Source organism: Caretta caretta, chromosome 12 (genome assembly GCF_965140235.1).
Source record: "Caretta caretta isolate rCarCar2 chromosome 12, rCarCar1.hap1, whole genome shotgun sequence".
Lineage (NCBI taxonomy): Eukaryota > Metazoa > Chordata > Testudines > Cheloniidae > Caretta > Caretta caretta.
Window position 1 is genome coordinate 7,474,621 of NC_134217.1, and position 20,014 is coordinate 7,494,634.

At 49.1% G+C, this 20,014-nt stretch overlaps 2 protein-coding genes across 3 annotated transcripts in view; one reads left to right on the forward strand and one right to left on the reverse strand.

Moving 5' to 3' along the window:
- Positions 1 to 14,143, reverse strand: COQ9 (coenzyme Q9). Of its 2 annotated transcripts, XM_048816611.2 has the most exons (10): positions 14,006 to 14,143; positions 12,190 to 12,297; positions 9,567 to 9,738; positions 8,826 to 8,961; positions 8,303 to 8,445; positions 7,922 to 8,006; positions 6,881 to 6,985; positions 3,507 to 3,662; positions 2,635 to 2,688; positions 1 to 829 (listed from the first exon to the last, which is right to left on the reverse strand). In XM_048816611.2, exons 1-10 carry the CDS (start codon positions 14,073 to 14,075, stop codon positions 794 to 796), a joined length of 1,065 nt encoding a protein of 354 aa, XP_048672568.1. In that variant the 5' UTR covers positions 14,076 to 14,143; the 3' UTR covers positions 1 to 793. The 2 variants fall into 2 exon arrangements, with proteins under 2 accessions (XP_048672568.1, XP_048672569.1); XM_048816612.2 differs by lacking the exon at positions 12,190 to 12,297.
- The window catches only part of CIAPIN1 (cytokine induced apoptosis inhibitor 1), a 21,053-nt gene continuing 15,163 nt past the window's right edge, over positions 14,125 to 20,014 (forward strand). The window contains exon 1 of the mRNA XM_048816613.2: positions 14,125 to 14,211. The gene's annotated coding sequence lies outside the window, so the exon portion shown is untranslated. The remainder of the gene's footprint in view (positions 14,212 to 20,014) is intronic.

Genomic DNA, 20,014 nt, shown 5'->3' on the forward strand with positions numbered 1-20,014 from the left:
TTTAAGCAGGACTTTTTTAATTCTTTACAGACTCGTTTCTAACTAATTTACAAGCGAGTCAGCCGGCTGCCATGGCCGGAGCCCAGCAGCAGGGTGCATCACACATTCAGAAACAGGCTTTACGGCTACAGGCACTAGCGGGTATCCGCAAATGGCTGGTTGGGGGGCTGTCGGTATGCCCAACCTCCAAACCCCTTATTACCATGTTTGATTGCATTACTCCCCTAAGAAAGAAATCCAGGGATGCATTCACACAGGTAAAAACCGTGAAAGGCTATCCCAGCGACAGCCTTCCAAAGAGCACCATCTAATAACGCCAACTGGCCCCTGCTGTGAGGTCTCTTCCTGACAGTGTCATTTCCAGCAGTGACGTGAAAACATGATGTCCACGCGGGGTTCAAGGCACACATGGTCTATGTGTTATGGAGGACTGGGGCAGTGCAAGTGAAAGATGTCACTGGGGTCTGGCCTAATTCAGTTCAATCAACCTTTCGTCACAATTGTCTAATAATGCACTAATCCGTGTTTTTACTACACCAGGGCTACTAGGAAAGTCTAATCAAAATAGGGAACACAAACAGGAAGCCTGGTCTTAAGTTATTTACAAATCCCAGTAAATACAGATGCTTGTGCCATTCTGCTAGACAGGCTTCTGCGGTGGGGAAAATTTTAACAGTGCTCAGGATGTTCATTGTTGTGATGGCTCCATGTTCTTGTGCGCACTGGGATTCTGCCTTCAATCTTCTTACAGGCAAAGGGCATGGCACAGACTTTCAGTTCCGTCTCTTCCTCTTCACCGCCGCTGGTTCAGTCCCGCCAGGTTCTTTATCTGTTGCACACCACGCGAATGGAACAGAAATGACAAGAAGATGAAAGTAATTAACACCAGTGGTACATGAATGTTCAGTGTGGCTACATGTAGCTGTTCCTTCCAAATGTTTGGGAATCTGTCTCTGTGGGAAGGGACTAGGCAGATATCAGGCAGACCGAGATTACAGAAAAAACTCCCAGATATTGCATGCTCACCACCAGAGCAATCTAACCTAACTGTTCTCTGGAATTACATCCATCGTCTCCTCTCTTGCCCTGGTGTCAGCCTTCTCTCCAGCCAATGAGGGCTGCGTGTGGCTCCCTCTACAGCACAATCAGCATCACTTCCTGAATTGGCTAGAGGTGTCCTTGGAAAGCAATACAAACCCCTTTTCCTAACTCTCCAGGGTCTTAGTGCCCCTGTGGAGCAATTCCAGCCTTGGGACGAACAATCATCGCAGCACCTGGACTTGGACTCCTCCCATCGTTGACATGTGCTGCTTTTGAACTACTGAACTTGTCCTTTTCCTTTTAAATGACCCCTTTAACCTCCTTTAATCTCTCCCTCTTTGTGAGTAATGTAACGGACGGTAAAATGATGCCCCGATACACTAAATCTTCAACAATGGGATGTGCCTTGACAGCTGGTGCCAGCAGGGTTAATCTACAGTGATGAGATTCGCAGTGTGGCAGCAGTAACTCTCATATAGCATGCAGATTTCTTGTGGCTGAGGATCCTAGAGTCCTTTCAACAAATGGCAGGAAAAACCCTAACGGTCTGAGGCGACAGGTGACCAGTCTAGGAGGGTGGGATTAATCCTTAACTGCAACAACAGTAAAAATTGTTCCCAAGTAATGCTCCAGTCTTAAACATGAAGAAAAGCTTATTTCTATTAGTGGGAAGGTAGTTTTGTTGCATGTGTAATCTGTGTTGTAGAGAAATTCAGTACAGAAACACAGTGCTGACAGGATTTGCTTGCTAAAATAACGGTATACTATCTATTTATTTAGCACCCTTTCATCCCAAAGGAAATCAAAGCAGTTTATCAGTTATAACCAGGCACAGGGGAAACACTTCATATGTCACAGACCGGCTACCACCTCTGTGGTGGAACACAGCTTCTTTTTAGTGAAAGAAGAGGATACTGTATCCTAATGAAATTGTGGAAGTCATTTAATCCAGAACATAAACCCCCGACTAGCAGTTTGGTCAGGACCCTGGCACAAGCACCTTGATTCTCATAATAAGTGCACCATCGGCTATTTAGTCATCACAAGTGGTCAGGAACTTGGTTTTACATCTCAGCTGAGCACAGACCTCTTCAGCAGCACAGTATCTCCTACCATAAAACTGGAGCAGGGGTTCAGGACTGACTCAGAGGGAAATGCACCCCCTACTGTTTAACCAAATACTATTACAGGCAGCACCTGGGTTTTCCTAGAAGTCCCTAATTTGGTCACTGACCAGGAAAGACATTACAAGGGAAAAAGACTGATAAATTCTTTATTCTGACACCTCTTCCTCTCCTTCTTCCTGGCCCCTAATCCTCAAACATCCAACCTGTATTTTGGCACTGTATTGTGAGTTCTTTCATAGGGAAATGAGCAGACCATTTAAATACTTCTTCCCCAGAAAAAACATTTCAAGATGCTCCTGACTTGAAGCTCCACCAGTAAAGAAGCTACTATCTCCTTGATAGAAATACCTCAAGAGGCACTCTCTCAGCTGGGTTCTAAACTTGGGATGAAGAAGAAACTAGTATCAAGTCTGGATGAGGAATAGAAATAACCCTCTTTAGATGCTCTGCTTTCAACACTACTTACAGTGACTGCAGCTCCCATTAGGCCCTGGACGAGTGCTTCTCCTGTTGACTGTACCTAGGCAATACAAGAACACACTGTTGCTTTCTGCTGATTTTAAACTTGTATAGGCTCATAGGAGAGGTTTACACACACGTAGCTCTTTGCAAGCATGTGTTGCCGTGATGGAGGTGTTTGTATGCACCCAGTGATGCAGAAAAGTGACATCCAAGCACAGGTTCAGAGTGGAGCACAAGGGAGCCGACATGCACAACCAGTACATAGGCCAAGTGGTGACACACACGGACTAATATACTAAAACCATAACACAGGAATGGTTCAAAAGCAGAGGAGGGACTCGTCTGGAATTCTCCCAGTAACGTTATCTAAGTGGGCCAGTCTAGCATCAAAGTGACTAAATGTAACTATTTTGCTGGATTTACATGGAGAGGCATACACATGTAATTCACTGTCTATGTGATTTATACACATTTATTGTTATTGTACTAACAGTGCACATGGCTCACCCGTCAGTATATTTTCTGTGTGTGTGTACTGGCTGGTTTGTGCCTAGGTGCTTGTTGTGCATTAGCACTGAACCATGTCCAGCTGCACACACATCAGTTACGTAAGGCTATGTGTACGTCTGCACTGAAATCATGGGGTGTGATTACAGCTTGAGAGGCCGAGGCAGCATGGGCTATACAAGCCTGTGTGGAACCCTGGGTATTTACTCAGGCAGCTAGTGTGCACTTAAACCCATGCTGCTGCAGCTTCACGGTCCACTACCCAAGCTAGCTAGAGTACAGATAGCTTGGGTATGTCTGCTCAAGCTGCAACAAACCCATGAATGCAGTATCGACAGGCCCTATGTTCCCTAAACTATATAGTGTTACCTGTTTAGCTGTATGACCCATCTTCATGGCATCAGCTATTCTGTTTTCCAGGAAGCGCCAAGTCTCTTCAAAGTCAGGAGACGAGTCCTGCATCATCACCACCTCAGTGGTGTTGTAGATGCCAGCTAGCACTGTCCGACGAGTGTACCAATTAATCTGCAAGGACATGAATCATGAGTAAGGCTAAGGTTTTGTCAGAGATATTTTTAGTAAAAGTCATGGACAGGTCACAGGCAATAAACAAAAATTCACAGAAGCTTGTGACCTGTCCCTGACTTTTGGAGGGGTCCCCCCACCAGGGCGGGGGCTGGGAGCTGCAAGGGGGCTGGCTGGGAGTTCCAGCCCCAGGGCAGAAAATGTCACAGAGGTCTCTGGAAGTCACGGATTCCGTGATCTCCGTGACATAATCATAGCTTTAATCATGAGACACAAGGTTAAGCACTGTCCAGTAAAATGCAGATCTCATAAGCTGACCTGGGAAGGGAAGAGGTAGAATAGAGGTAATCTCTCCCAAGTTATCAGCTGGGCAGTGATTGATCCAAGGTGAAGGGACAGCTTAGCAGACAAGATAGATTGAAATCAATGGAAGTTAGAACCCTAAATACCTTTGTGGCTCTGGGCCTTAAACTATTATGAATGCACAAATTGTGCTTATGCAGTAGGCCACCACCCTCTGACACTGCAGCTGCTCTCCTGGCACCAAACTGATATCACAATTACAGTGACCACCTGGTTCTGAGCAAGAGAGAGGGAGAAAAAGCAGCGTGTAGAAAATTGCTGACCAAAAGTTACACCACCACTACCCGCTTCAGAGTGCAAATAGGTTGCTGCAGGGGTTAGGAAGGAATCCAGCCTCACCCTATTCTGCGCTGCCCAGTCAGCAAGATGCATTGTGGAAGACTTCACCTTTCCGTAAGGCATTTGTATCAGCCAAAGTGAAGTTAATAGCCTGATGCAGCATAACAAATCCTATATTCAGAACCAATCCCCAGCTGTGAGCTGCTAGGGATTCAGACATGTATAAAGAGTACTGATACCACACGCTGAATCATTACATTGCGCTAGCAATGCCGTAAGATGCATTACAATGGGCTATACCTGAAACTCTCCAGTTTGTCTAACCCCACTTGAATAATTCCCATGCCAAGCAAAAAAAAATTGTAAAGGGACTCTTACTTTTCAACTTTGTTTGCTTTCATGATTAAAAACCCCAAGTTGCAGCAGAGATAGGAGCAGTGATGGTTGCTCCATTCACAATTAAAAGCACAAGAGAAAACAGCGGACTTGAGTTGCAAAAACATGGTTAGAAATTGGCAAAATATTGGTTGGATAGAATGTCCTATCAGCTACACCAGAAACTTGCAAACCTTTACTCTCCACATAGCCACTTGCAAACCAGTTTGTCTCAGACGCATCCCATTCTTTGCCCTTGTTCCTCTGCTGCGTCAAAGCATGCAACACAGGAGTCCTCTATGCAAAGGTAGGTGACGGAGAGCTCCATGTTCAAGATGGCCTTACTGCAAGTGACTGAGCTAACGCCTTCCTAGGGAAACAGGGAATGGGATCAGCTTCCCAGGTCCCCGCAGACAACTTGGTGACTCCCTCAGAAGTAGTGATGAATAGATAGAGAATGTGAAAGAGAGGTTCTTCCATTTCAAAGGTGCCGGGGAGACTTTCAGAAACAGCTCAGTTTAGGCCCAGCCTCTGAAATATCATCAATGACTTTCAGACTCCATAAGGCACTTAGATTTCCGGGTGTGATCAACTCCTTTCAGCTGCTTTCTGGTTTATTTCTTTAATTTTTCTGTCATCTTATTTATTTTCCATTGCAGTAGCTATTTTATACGTAACTGAAGTTTATTAAAGTAGTTTGTTAAGATGGCTCATTTAGCTTTCCCCACTGATGTCTACATGAATTAAAATAATTTATTAATTGCTTTAATTAAAGCTATAATTTACTTTGCTTTTATTTCCTGCCAGAAAGATGAAGGCTTTAATAAGCTACTGGTATTTTATGTTTAGCTGCTTTGAAGGGTTTTGAGGAGAATCTGCACATGCTATCATCAATGGTGGAGACAGTAGCCTGAACAGAAACATTTCTTTTAAGCTGGTGAACATTTGGATCAACTTTTCTGTCCCTGAGTTACACTCATATAAAATCTCAAATTGTGTTTGGGTCTAAAAAAAAAAAAAAGAACATTGTTATAACAAAGTCTAAGAGAGTGACACCTTTTAGTCTATGCCTAATTACAGCCAGTTATAAAGACACAGGGTACAATTTTCAAAAGCACAAATTACATAAGAGACGATTACTCCTGGGAGAATTCTGCGCCACTGCGCAATGCAGAATTTTGCAGAAATTAATGTTGTGCGCACAGAATTTCCTTTCCCCCACAGAAATGGGCTGCAATGCTTCTGGCCGCCACTAGGGGCCACTGGACCCAGCAAAGCCCAGCTCACACATAGAAGACACTGCAGGGGAAAAGGGGAGGGTGTATTGGCTAGGGGAGGAGCTCCACAGGGAGAGTGGGGGAGGGCTTGTGTGTGTCTGGCCCCCCAGCTGGGCTCTGGAGGGGAAGGGGGTAGAGAAACAGGAACTGGGTTGTCATAGGGGTTTCTTTAACTCTACTCCTGGGGGAATGTGTGTGTATGTCTGTATTATTACAGACATACTTGCTGGCAGGTATTTTGAAATAAGTTACCAAAAATAACTTGAAATTGGTGTGATTATGTAGTGTTGTTTTGACAAATAAAATTTGCAGAATTTTGCAGAACTTTTAAATATTGTGTGCACAATTTTTAAGTTTTGGTGCAGAATGCCTCCAGGAGTAGATGATGTTCCATTTTCAACAGTGACTTAAAAGCCTAAGTTTCACTGAAAGTCAATGGGCTGAAGAGCCAGATTGTAAAGGTATTTAGGAACCTGGGGGAGGGATAGCTCAGTGTTTTGAGCATTGGCCTGCTAAACCCAGGGTTGTGAGTTCAATCCTTGAGGGGGCCATTTAGGGATCTGGGACAAAAATGGGAGATTGGTCCTGCTTTGAGCAGGGGGTTGGACTAGATGACCTCCTGAGGTCCCTTCCAACCCTGATATTCTATTCTATGATTCTATGAACCTTGAGATGCAGGTAGGCTTTTGAAAAATCCCACTAGGTGCCTAAGTCCCACAGACTTTCAGCAGAACTTAGGCTCCTAAGTCACTGTTGAAAATGGGAACTTAAGCGTTCTGAAAATTTTGTCCTTACTCAATTCTACAACAAGGATAAAGGCTTTGCTCTGAAACAGACATGATTGCAATGCACACTTCAATCCTTCATGTTGCTATGCAATGCTAAAAGGTATGACTAGTCTGTTTGCGAGGCGCCAGGACTTACATCGGTGGACTGATCTCCTGCATAGTGCCACATATCGTCCACCATGCTAGTGAGGAGGTTTAGGCTGGAAGGGATGTTGTGTGGAAGCAGCAGAATGCTTACAGCCTGAGAAGGAAGGAGACAAACAAGTGGAGAGAAGCACACAGCATTAAAACAAACCAACACACAATCTTTTGCATGCATTGATTTTTTTCCCCCATGTTGCTATGGTTCTGTCTCCACCTCGAGCAAGAGGCATTCCCAGTCCCATTCAGCTAGCAATGGTCTCTTTTATGTCACTCTCCTTGAGTAACAGGGCCATTATGAATCCTATTGGTACTCTCTTTCTTGCAAGAAAGAAACACTTCCACCCTCCTGTGGGAGGCCTCCATCTTCCTTCACAACACAACTAATATATTAACACTATTATCTGCCTTCTCGCTGTTGGGAAAAACTGGATGAAGCTATCCAATCCAGCAGTGATGCTTCTAGATCAGCTGGTAGCTACTGAAGCTATGCTCACCCCCACTGGAAGTGAGCACCTCACCTTAAAACACCTCCTAGTTTTCTAGCCCAAGGAGGGAAGAGGCTAAATCTAAGAATTAAGCTTGGATGTTCAGCAAAGCAGCATCAAGTTCCAACAAGCTCATCAATCTACCTTAGTTTGTGTTTTTGAAGGTTTATCGTTAGCACGTTGGAGATGCAATATAGTGAAATAAGCACCACTTCACTTCACCATTTCCAAGCATCAGATGAGCAGAATGCAACAGACCCCAGGACCAGTTCTACAGGGAACCTATCTTGCAATTTGAGTGCAGGAGCAATCCAGCACAGAGACTGAACTCCCCTTGGAGCTCCAGAACGGAAGGGGTGCATCATGAGATGTTTGCCATTTTGGGATTGCAAGAAAAGACACCATCAATCTCTGCTGCCAGCTGTTACCCTCCAAGGACATCCCCCTAGGTCCTGAAGGAACTATTTAGTGTGGGTTTCACATATGCTAGGGAATCCAGAGACTTCAGGGACATATTTAAAAAGAGAATCTGCAGGTCCATTTTGTACCTGGGGCCATTTCTCAATGTATGGGATAAGCATCCTCAGTCTGGCTTCCACAGCATCTCTCAGGAACTGGTCTGTCGTCTTCTTCCTGGAAGAAGAAAAACCATACACCTATCTGCTAAAGATTCAACTTTGAATTTTCATTTTTAAAATTTTAACCTCCATCCAAACTTAGCAGATGAGGTGCATCCTTCCCGTCTCCTAACTCTGGCTCATCTATACAAGCACATGTCTGTATGGCTGGATTCATTTGTACATGAATAATTTTTCTTCTGAAGCACCTATGTCACTCGACAGTACTTTTGTCCTATCCCCTGGTGCCTGTGCACCTAGGAAGACATATGTTTCCGCATATAGTTAGTAACTACAACACATGATACTCACTCTGCCTGGCCCAGCTGCACCAGTTTTTGCTGTTCCTCCAACAAATTAGAGAGCTCAGAGTTGCACTGGGACACAAAGTGTAGTATCAGCTCACTGCCGTCATTGTGAAACATCCCTGCTGCAGCAACAGAGAGGCCCAGAGACTGTGGGATGGAAGGAGAAAGACTTAGTCGGTCACTAATTGCTGAACAGCCACCACGTAGGGAATGCTGTTTGATATTTGATTTGGTACAAGACATCACATGAATTCAAAACAGAATGAAGTTACTTTATAAAGTTCTTCCTGTACCAACCTCTTCCTAGACCCTTCTGTGCCCCTGTTGCTCCACACTGCATCTAACGTTGACATTACCTTCTAGTGAGTGTATAAAGTGGGTCAGTTCTGCCCTGCTTTATAGACAGGACCAACCCTATGGATTTCCATAAGGTTGCTCAAGTGTAAGGGAAGAGTTTGGCTCTGGGTCTCTTTGAACTGCATCTCTCTCTAATTTCTTACATGCTCTCGGTCTCTCCTGCCACATACCTTGGCTCCCTCTGCAATGGCATCTGCTGTCCACCCGTGAGTAGGCACAAACTCCAGCGACGCTGTCAGGATTCGGTGCTGCAGCTGCTCTTCACTCTCATAGTCCTCAGATTCCGCACCACCCTGATCAGTGTAACTACAAGAAGGTGTCATTATAGTGAGGGAATTCTACCCTCACATATCACAAACCAGGACACATCATCCTATTCTTGTTTCACCACTGGCAGGTAATCTCTTGAGTCAGATACACACTGGGTTGTCCTTTGCTTTATGGTTCTGCTCTTTTAATACAAATCCCCCCGTCTCTCTAAAATCCTTCCTGTCTCTGGGGAAAATGATCCTTAAATTAACCACAGTTCATGTAGGGGCAAGAGGAGAAAAGGAGGGCTGGACCTAGATGGGTACCTGGTGACTGCCCAGTTTTGAATATTGCTTGTGTAACTGTAAATTGTTTTGTCACAGGCCTTGTATTTAGCATATAAGGCAACCATAACTGCCAAGTTTACAAAAATCTAAAACTGATGCATGTGCTATGCAAACAAGAGAAATTCCTGCTTGGAAGCAGTTCCTATTCTGCCTCTCTGATGGCCAAGAGAACTTGCATTTTGTCAGAGCAAAACAGAACGCCAAACTCAGAAGTATCAAGTTCTGGATTAAACCTGGAATTCATGATTTTTGAATGGGTTCTCCATTTCTCTAATCCCTTTATCAGCAGGTACTGGTACTGGCTATGTAGGTTACCTGTGGTGTGAGCGCTGGGGCTCCTGGTCAGGCTGGTCACCTGGTGGGTGTGATTCAAAACGTTGCTGGGAGGAAGATGGTGGCGGCTCCTGTTTCTGTTCATCTGAGACTCTCCTCAGCAGAGCTGAGGCATGGAAGGCACGCTGGGCTGGGTACAATGGGCATGTGACCACTGAAATGGAAACCACAAGAGTCATTGGTCTCCGTTAAAGGAGAGTGAGGAGGAACCAGGGGTGAATGAGAACAGAAACAGAGATTGGAGCAACTAGTTTTTTCCTCCAGAAAAAGTGTCCATATTTGTGCGCTTGAAATAAAGGGAAGATGTTCTGTTGTAGGAAAAAAATCCTGCAGTTTGTGATCTTCTTCCAAACAGCAGAGGATTTCACAACCTTGCACTGGAAGCCAAACAAACACTGACTGGAGGCCACCACAGCATGACTTGCCTCCTCTTTCTTTCCATGCTGAAACCAGTAAGGAAAAGAAAGTAAAGAGCCAGTGAACTTACAATAAAGAGCTCGACTAGGTAGTGCTTATGACAGACAGACTAACCAAATCCTAACAATGCTACACTTAGACTAGGGCATTTAATTTTAAAGTGACCTGTTCAAAGACAAAATGCTACTGTAATTTGGCTATCACATAATAATTGTTTTTCTTTAGCCAAACAGAGTTATTTTTTAAAAATTTAATGCGTGTATATGTATATTCTGTGTTCTTCCCAAAGGGGCATGCTGCTGATCTGACACAGACTGCACTTTAAAAAATCTGGGTTCATTGACTAGGCAGCTCATCTGACTTGAGATTGTAAATAAAAACTGGCTTCCCCCCCGGTAAATGTCACCCAGTGACAGATGATATGAATGAGTTGGCCAGCTACTTTGCTAAATTCCTTTCTGGGTCTGATCATAGTCATGCCCCAAATTGCACTTTGGAAAGAATGTGGATGGCTTATTATGTATATGCCTGGGGAGGAACTGGCCAAGGAAAGTTATTAAGGAGACTAGTTTTCATTTTCAGCCTCACTACTAAGATATTTAAGTGCAGGCTTTTATTTAAGGCTTTTCCACTGGACACTAATTAAATTTTGTCTTGACCAGAATGGGGTTTACAGGTTAGTACATTAACACAGTTGCCCGTCTTTGGCTTAGAAAGAACCAATTCCATAGGGCTTGTCTACACAAATCATTAGTTTGCAGCAAGCTGGGGTGTAAATCTACCACACAGTCGCCAGCTGCGCACTAACTGTCCCTGTGGATCCTGCTGACATGCACTAACAGTTCCCTAGTGTGCTCTTATCTTCCTCATTTTGAAATGGGAATGAATCAAAGGAAAATAAGGAGCTGTTAGTGTGTGTCAGCAGGGTCTGCATGGACACTTGGTACGCAGCAGGCTAGCGTGGGGTAGATTTAAACCCAAGTTGCCGTAAAGCACGTGCATAGACAAGCCACTGGCTGCATAGTTCAGACACCCTCTAAGCTCTCCCTTAAGTGAAAATACACAATCTGGGACAATTTTACCCATTCCCTTTTTTGGGGGGAGGGGCAGAAAGAGATTAATGGGATGATCTGATAACTCTAAAGGAGATTTTCTTTATGTCCCAAGAGCCAAGAAGTTTTAATAGCAGAATACTCCTTTCAATATCCTTCACCCAGCACTTCCTCTTCCATAACAGGCTCTTATCAACCATCATTTCCACCCCCCACACCTCCCAGTCTCACGCTGTACGACTTGTTATGTCTAGAACTGGCAAACAGTTGTACATAAACTGCAGTCAAACAGGGCTTCCTTATTGTTCATACCACTTCATCACCACTGTCTGAGCCACTCGACTCCAGTTAACCCAAAACTTGCAATAGGTCTGGCTTCATTGTATTAGAGACACCAATTTCTCTTCCTTACAGCATGTGACCTGCTGGTGTTCTTCACCCTTACTGTGCCCTGTGTCCCAATGACACCGCCAGCCGTGCATACTACGGTTTGAGTAAAGCTAAGAGGATCTTGCACCCTAACACTAAAGCCAACACGAAGGGTACACGGCACGTAAGACTTCTGGTGTCAGCATGAGACACTGCAGTGAGGCCTCTATGCCACTCCACAGACACAGTGCTAATCTTGCTGTGCTCCTCTTAGTGGTTCGGTTACAGGCAGGGCTCAGGATACCGGAATACCAGTTAAACATCTAATTCACTCTAGCCCAGAGGTTCTCAAACTTTTATACTGGTGACCCCTTTTACACAGCAAGCCTCTGAGTGTGACTCCCCCCCCCATAAATTAAAAACCCTTTATTATATATTTAACACCATTATAAATGCTGGAGGCAAAGCGGGGGCTGGGGTGGCGGCTGACAGCTCACAACCCCCGACTAATAACCTCGCGACCCCCCCAGTTTGAGAACTCTAGCATGTGGAGTAGCGCCTTGTCAGTTATGCATCTGCTTCTCCTTAACACTCATAACCTCTCAATGCCATTTGACCCCCTACTCTGCCCTGATACCCAGAATATACCAAAGCCAAGTGAATGTCCGGCTCCTGGCCCAGTACCAAATGGACCCAGATTCTAGCACTGTGTCACTAGCACTCACAGATAACCACTTAAACACAACCACATCAGAGCTTCCGCCTACCTAGCTGATGCGTCTGAGCTCTACTGGCAGCCTGTGATTTGGTTTGCAAGCTCCTAGGGGCAGAAGCCATCGCTTTTAATCTGTGCAGCGTCACGGGCCATCTTGGTGCTTGGTAAATAAATAGGAGTCTAGTTAAATGGAAAACTTCTACGCAGCCTTAACCACGCAGCTGGCAGCACCCCCCCCCAGGGCACACTGCAGGGCACCAATGCCAGCCAGGTGTGTCTGTAAATGGGGCTCCACAATGCCACCCCGCTGGCACCCAGCATCCACCCCACTCTCCCCAGCGCCACCCTGCAGCCACCCGGCACCCACCCCGCTGGCACCCGGCACCCACCACGCTCTCCCCAGCACCCATCCCGCTGGCACCCGGCACCCACCACGCTCTCCCCAGCACCCACCCCACTCTCCCCAGCACCACCCTGCAGCCACCCAGCACCCACCCCACTGGCACCCAGCACCCACCCCACTCTCCCCAGCGCCACCCTGCAGCCACCCAGCACCCACCCCGCTGGCACCCAGCACCCACCACACTCTCCCCAGCACCCACCCCGCTGGCACCCAGCATCCACCACACTCTCCCCAGCACCCACCCCACTGGCACCCAGCACCCACCCCACTCTCCCCAGCACCACCCTGCAGCCACCCGGCACCCACCCCACTGGCACCCAGCACCCACCCCACTCTCCCCAGCGCCACCCCGCTGGCACCCAGCACCCACCCCACTGGCACCCAGCACCCACCCCACTGGCACCCAGCACCCACCCCACTGGCACCCAGCGCCCACCCCAATCTCCCCAGCGCCACCCTGCAGCCACCCAGCACCCACCCCACTGGCACCCAGCACCCACCCCACTCTCCCCAGCGCCACCCCACTGGCACCCAGCACCCACCCCTCTCTCCCCAGCGCCACCCTGCACCCACCCCGCTGGCACCCAGCATCCTCACCCCACTCTCCCCAGCGCCACCCTGCAGCCACCCAGCACCCACCCCGCTGGCACCCAGCACCCACCCCTCTCCCCCCAGCGCCACCCTGCACCCACCCCGCTGGCACCCAGCATCCTCACCCCACTCTCCCCAGCGCCACCCTGCAGCCACCCAGCACCCACCCCGCTGGCACCCAGCACCCACCCCTCTCTCCCCAGCGCACCCAGCACCCACCCCGCAGGCACCCAGCACCCACCCTACTCTCCCCAGCGCCACCCTGCAGCCACCCAGCACCCACCCCGCAGGCACCCAGCATCCTCACCCCACTCTCCCCAGCACACCCTGCAGCCACCCAGCACCCACCACGCTCTCCCCAGCACCCACCCCACTGGCACCCAGCACCCACCACGCTCTCCCCAGCACCCACCCCGCTGGCACCCAGCATCCACCCCACTCTCCCCAGAGCACCCTGCAGCCACCCAGCACCCACCACGCTCTCCCCAGCACCCACCCCACTGGCACCCAGCACCCACCACGCTCTCCCCAGCGCCACCCTGCAGCCACCCAGCACCCACCACGCTCTCCCCAGCACCCACCCCGCTGGCACCCGGCACCCACCACGCTCTCCTCAGCGCCACCCCCGGCGCCCTCCCCCAGCACCCGCCCCGCCCCGCTCCCTCCAGCGCCCTCCCCCCCGCTGGCACCCGACACCCGCCCCGCTCTCCCCCGGCCCGCCTGCCCCAGCCCGCCGGGACACACAGCTGAGAACAGCGGCCCAGCCGGCCCCAGCCCCCCGGTCACCAGGCCCGGAGCCAGGCGGGCCCCCTCGGTGCCCCTCGCCTCCCCGCCCCCACCCCGCCCTCGGGCGGGCCCCGCGCTGGCCCCTCACCCGGCCGGCAGCGCAGCAGCCCCCAGCCCGCGCGCCGCAGGCTCCCCGCAGCCGCCGCCACCGCCGCCATCTTGGAAGCGGGCAAGGCCGGGCCGGGCCGGAGCCGTCAGCGCGGCGCCCCGTGGGGGCGGCGGGCGCGGGCCGATGACGGGGCGGGGAAGGCCGGGCCGGGCGGCGTAGGCGGGCGGCGCGGCCGCGGCGGAGAGGTGAGAGGGGCGGTGCGGAGCCGGGGCAGCCCCTGTGGGTCTCCCCCTTCGCTCGGAGATAGCTTGGGGGGCCTATTCCTCCCCCCAGTGAGTCCTTTGGGGGCCCCCTCTGTCCCCTCCCCCTATTCCCTCTCTGTTCCCCTCCCCCCGTCCTTTCCCCCCCAGTGACTCCTTTGGGGGTCCCCTCCCCTCCCCCTATTCCCTCTCTCTGTTCCCCTTCCCCCAGTGACTCCTTTGGGGGCCCCCTTCCCCCCCTCTGTTCCCCTCCCCACCAGTGACCCCTTTGGGGTCCCCCTTCCCTGTTCTGTTCCCCTCCCCACCAGTGACTCCTTTGGGGACCCCCCCTCTCTTCCCCTCCCCCCTGTGACTCCTTTGGGGGCCCCCTCTCTTCTCCTCCCCCCAGTGACTCCTTTGGGGGCCCCCTTACCCCTCTGTCCCCTCCCCCATTCCCTCTCTGTTCCCCTCCCCCCTGTCCTTTCTCCCCCAGTGACTCCTTTGGGGGTCCCCTCCCCTCCCCCTATTCCCTCTCTCTGTTCCCCTTCCCCCAGTGACTCCTTTGGGGGTCCCCTCCTCTCCCCCGTTCCCTCTCTTTGTCCTTTCCCAACAGTGACTCCTTTGGGCACCTTCTCCCTGTTCCCTCTCTCTGTCCCCTGCCCCAGTGATGCCTTTGGGCCCTCCCCCCATGAGCCCTGCTGGGCTGCAAATACCTTCATTCAGGGGCAATGGATGGCTATGGCACCCTGCCACCCCCAGAGTCAGGGGGAGCGAGATTCCTTGTCCCTCTTCTCTTGCATGAGGGCACCTTCTCACCTGGGCATTGCCTGGCATGAGGGCTTTCCCCCTCCCCTCAGCTAGCAGCCTGGCGTAAGTCATTGCCTGGTGCTAGGCTGATCTTCCTTAGTCATATCTTGCTTGCTGGCGCAGGGCCTTCAGTGTGATCTTGGCCTCTCCAACTTAATTATCTTTGGGGAAAGACCCTTTTTATTCTTATTTCTCCTCCATTGTTCTGCCACCGGCATTACACTGGTATTAGTTTGATGCTGCTTCCCATCTGTTTCTTCTCCTGGTGTGTGTCTGTAGGACACCAGCATACCACGCCTGCTCTCACTGCAGCATCTCCACCTTAATATGCTCCTAGGCCAATGCCCCCTTCTTTACCCCCATTGTATAACATCATGATTAACAGCTGCCATGCCCTGGTCATGTAGGCAGAGGCTGGATGACTGCCTAGGACAACAAAAGCTAAAAACTAAGGCTGTCAAACAATTTAAAAAATTGTGATTAATCACGCGATTAAAAAATTAATGGTGATCATCACACTGTTAAACAATAATAGAATACATTTATTTAAATTTTTTTGGACATTTTCTACATTTTCAAATATATTGATTTCAATTACAACACAGAATACAAAGTGTACAGTGCTCACTTTATATTTTTTTATTAAAAATATTTGCACTGTAAAGGCAAGAGAAATAGTATTTTTCAATTCCCCCATTACAAATAGGGTGCAATCTCTTTATCATGAAAGTTGAACTTACAAATGTAGAATTATGTACAAAAAATAACTGCATTCAAAAATAAAACAGTGTAAAGCTTTAGAGCAGGGTTCGGCAACCTTTCAGAAATGGTGTGCGAGTCTTCATTTATTCACTTTAATTTAAGGTTTCGCGTGCCAGTAATACATGTTAACGTTTTTTAGAAGGTCTCTCTCTATAAGTCTATATATTATATAACTAAACTATTGACAAGGTTTTCAAAATGTATAAGAAGCTTCATTTAAAATTAAATTAAAATGCAGATCTTATGCCACTGGCCTGCTCAGCCCACTGCCAGCCTGGGGTTCGTTCACCTTGGCCAGAAGCAGGCTGAGCGGGGCCTGCGGCCGGGACCCCGGCTGGCAAGGGGCTGGCAGCCGGAACCCCAGACTGGCGGTGGGCTGAGCGGGGCTGGCGGCCGGGACCCCAGACTGGCAGTGTGCTGAGCGGCTCAGTCTGCTGCCATTCAGCCCGCTGCTGGCCTGGGGTTCAGTCCGCCGGCTCCTGCCAACCAGGGTCCCGGCTGCCAGCCCTGCTCAGCCCACTGCCGGTCTGGGATCCCAGCCCTGCCCACATAGAGTGGGTACCTACCTTCTCCCTGGTTCTAGCCCATTCTCTTCCTCTCTCTCTGCACTGAGCTGAGGGTGGGAGTGCACTGAGCACAGGGCTGGGGGTGAAGGAGCAGGCTGGGGGTTGGGGGTGCAGGTCTGGCCAGTAGCTAGAATGAGGGAGGGGGGTCAGGGTTGGGGCAAGAGGTTTGGGTGTGGATGCTTACCTGGGCAGCTCCCATTTGGTGCGAGGGGTGCAGGAGCTCCTGTTTGGTGCTCAGGGTGGGGCTGGGTATGTGTGGGGGGTGCAAGAGTCAGGACATGGAGTGTGTGGGGGGTGCAGGAGTCAGGGCTGGGGTCGTGGGGTGGTGCAGGGGTCAGGGCAGGAGGCTGGGGTGTGAGGGGAGTGCAGGGGTCAGGGCAGGGGGCTGGGGCGTGGGGGGTGCTCCCAGCCCCTTGCTCAGAGCGGCTCACCGCAGGGGGCTGGAGGGGATATGCCCTGATTCCAGCCCCCTTTCCCAAGGCCCTGTCCCCACCTCTTCTCCGCCTCCTCTCTGGAGCAGCGGTTTGCTGCGGCTCCACTTCTCCCCCTCCCGTGCAAGGGCCATCAGCTGATCGTGGGCAGGGAGAGGAGGAGGGGCAGGAACTCAGCACACTGGGGGAAGAGGCGGGGGAGGGGGGAGCTTGCCTGCCCTGCAGCAGCCAGCAGGATCAAGCTTCTTCATCCCGCCTGGGGGGGCGGCGAAGAGTGGGCCGGGGGGGGCTGGCGGGGATTTTTAGTGGCACGCTGCTGCCTGCCGGGGTCCCTGCCTGGTTCGGCAGTGGGCTGAGCGGGGCCGGTGTCTGGGACCCAGCAGGCAGCAGCGTACCATTAAAAATCGGCTCGTGTGCCATTGGTTGCAGACCCCTGCTTTAGAGCCTACCTGTTCACTCAGTCCTACTTCAGCCAATCACTCAGACAAACAAGTTTGGTTACAATTTGCAGGAGATAATGCTGCCTGCTTCTTGTTTACAATGTCACCTGATAGTGAGAAAAGACGTTTGCATGGCACTCTTGGTAGCCGGCATTGCAAGATATTTACATGCTAGAAGCGATAAAAATGCATATGTCCCTTCAGGCTTCAACCACCATTCCGGAGGACATGCGTCCTTGCTGATGATGGGTTCTGCTCGATAATGATCGAAAGCAGAGCGGACCGATACTTGTTCATTTTCATCATCTGAGTCAGATGCCACTAGCAGAAGGTTGATTTTCTTTTTTGGTGGTTCAGGTTCTGTAGTTTCTGCATCTGAATGTTGCTCTTTTAAGACTTTTGAAAGCATGCTCCACACCTTGTCCCACAGATTTTGGACAACATTTCAGATTCTTAAACCTTGAGTCAAGTGCTGTAGCTATTTTTAGAAATCTCACATTGGTACCTTCTTTGCGTTTTGTCAAATCTGCTGTGAAAGTGTTCTTAAAATGAACGTGTGCTGGGTCATCATCCGAGACTGCTATAACATGAAGTATATGGCAGAATGTGGGTAAAACAGAGCAGGAGACGTAGAATTCTCCCCCAAGGAGTTCAGTCACAAATTTAATTAATGTTTGGTTTTTTTTTAATGAGCATCATCAACATGGAAGCATGTCCTCTGGAATGGCGGCCAAAGCATAAAGGGGCATGCAAATGTTTAACATATCTGAAGTGTAAATACTTCGCAGTGCTGGCTACAAAAGTGCCATGCGAATGCCTGTTCTCACTTTCAGGTGACCTTGTAATAATTGGGCAGTATTATCTTCCGTAAATGTAAACAAACTTGTTTGTCTTAGCGGTTGGCTGAACAAGTAGGACTGAGTGGACTTGTAGGCTTTGAAATTTTACATTGTTTTGTTTTTGAGTGGTTATGTAACAAAAAAAAATCTACATTTGTAAGTTACACTGTCATGATAAAGAGATTGCACTACAATACTTGTATGCGGTCAATTGAAAAATACTGTTTCTTTTATCATTTTTACAGTGCAAATATTTGTAATAAAAATAATGTAAAGTGGGAACTGTACACTTTGTATTCTGTGTTGTAATAGAAATCAACATATTTGAAAATGTAGAAAAAATTCTTAAAATATTTAATAAATTTCAATTGATATTATATTGTTTAACAGTACGATTAATCACGATAAAAAATTAATCATTAACTCAATTTTTTGAGTTAATTGCATGAGTTAACTGCAATTAATCGACAGCCCTTCTGAAAACCTTATTGTACTTGGCATTGGAGATCTGATTCTTGGGTATTTTTTGACTTGCTACCTCTACTGCCGTTGACTGTCTGAATTGCTCTGAAGCACCTAAAAAATCATGTTGCTTTGATTTGCCAGCATGCTTCTCCCATCTCTCCCCTCCACCCCCAGATATCTGGAAGCCTTATTAAAGGCCTCAGAGAATCATAGAATATCAGGGTTGGAAGGGACCTCAGGAGGTCATCTAGTCCAACCCCCTGCTCAAAGCAGGACCAATCCCCAATTAAATCATCCCAGCCAGGGCTTTGTCAAGCCTGACCTTAAAAACCTCTAAGGAAGGAGATTCCACTACCTCACTAGGTAATCCATTCCAGTGCTTAACCACGCTCCTAGTGAAAAAGTTTTTCCTAATATCCAACGTAAACCTCCCCTACTGCAACTTGAGACCATTACTCCTTGTTCTGTCATCTGCTACCACTGAGAACAGTCTAGATCCATCCTCTTTGGAACCCCCTTTCAGATAGTTGAAAGCAGCTATCAAATCCGTCCTCATTCTTCTCTTCTGCAGACTAAACAATCCCAGTTCCCTCAGCCTCTCCTCATAAGTCATGTGTTGCAGTCCCCGAATCATTTTTGTTGCCTTCCGCTGGACGTTTTCCAATTTTTCCACATCCTTCTTGCAGTGTGGGGCCCAAAACAGGACACAGTACTCCAGATGAGGCCTCACCAATGTCAAATAGAGGGAAACGATCATGTCCCTCGATCTGCTGGCAATGCCCCTACTTATACATCCCAAAATGCTGTTAGCCTTCTTGGCAACAAGGGCACACTGTTGACTCGTATCCAGCTTCTCGTCCACTGTAACCCCTAGGTCCTTTGCTACAGAACTGCTGCCTAGCCACTCGGTCCCTAGTCTGTAGCGGTGCATGGGATTCTTCCTTCCTAAGTGCAGGACTCTGCACTTGTTGAACCTCATCAGATCTCTTTTGGCCCAATCCTCTAAGTTGTCTATGTCCCTCTGTATCCTATCCCTATCCTCCAGCGTATCTACCACTCCCCCCACTTTAGTGTCATCTGCAGACTTGCTGAGGGTGCAATCCACACCATCCTCCAGATCATTTATGAAGATAGTGAACAAAACCGGCCCCAGGACCGACCCTTGGGGCACTCCACTTGATACCGTCTGCCAGCTAGACATGGAGCCATTGATCACTACCCGTTTAGCCCGACAATCTACCCAACTTTCTATCCACCATATAGTCCATTCATCCAGCCCATACTTCTTGAACTTGCTGGCAAGAATACTGTGGGAGACAGTGTGAAAAGCTTTGCTAAAGTCAAGGAACAACACGTCCACCGCTTTCCCTTCATCCACAGAGCCAGTTATCTCGTCATAGAAGGCAATTAGATTAGTCAGGCATGACTTGCCCTTGGTGAATCCATGCTGACTGTTCCTGATCACTTTCCTCTCCTCTAAGTACTTCAATATTGATTCC

Bases quoted from the DNA above. Each gene is read 5' to 3' on its own strand.
- COQ9 (XM_048816611.2), bottom strand. From the start codon at position 14,075: ATGGCGGCGGTGGCGGCGGCTGCGGGGAGCCTGCGGCGCGCGGGCTGG. The intron at 8,007-8,302 runs GTGAGTATCATG...TTCTTCTTCCAG, and splicing joins GTGCAGCTGGGCCAGGCAGA to GAAGAAGACGACAGACCAGT. The intron at 830-2,634 runs GTAAGTAGTGTT...GGTGTGCAACAG, and splicing joins TAATGGGAGCTGCAGTCACT to ATAAAGAACCTGGCGGGACT.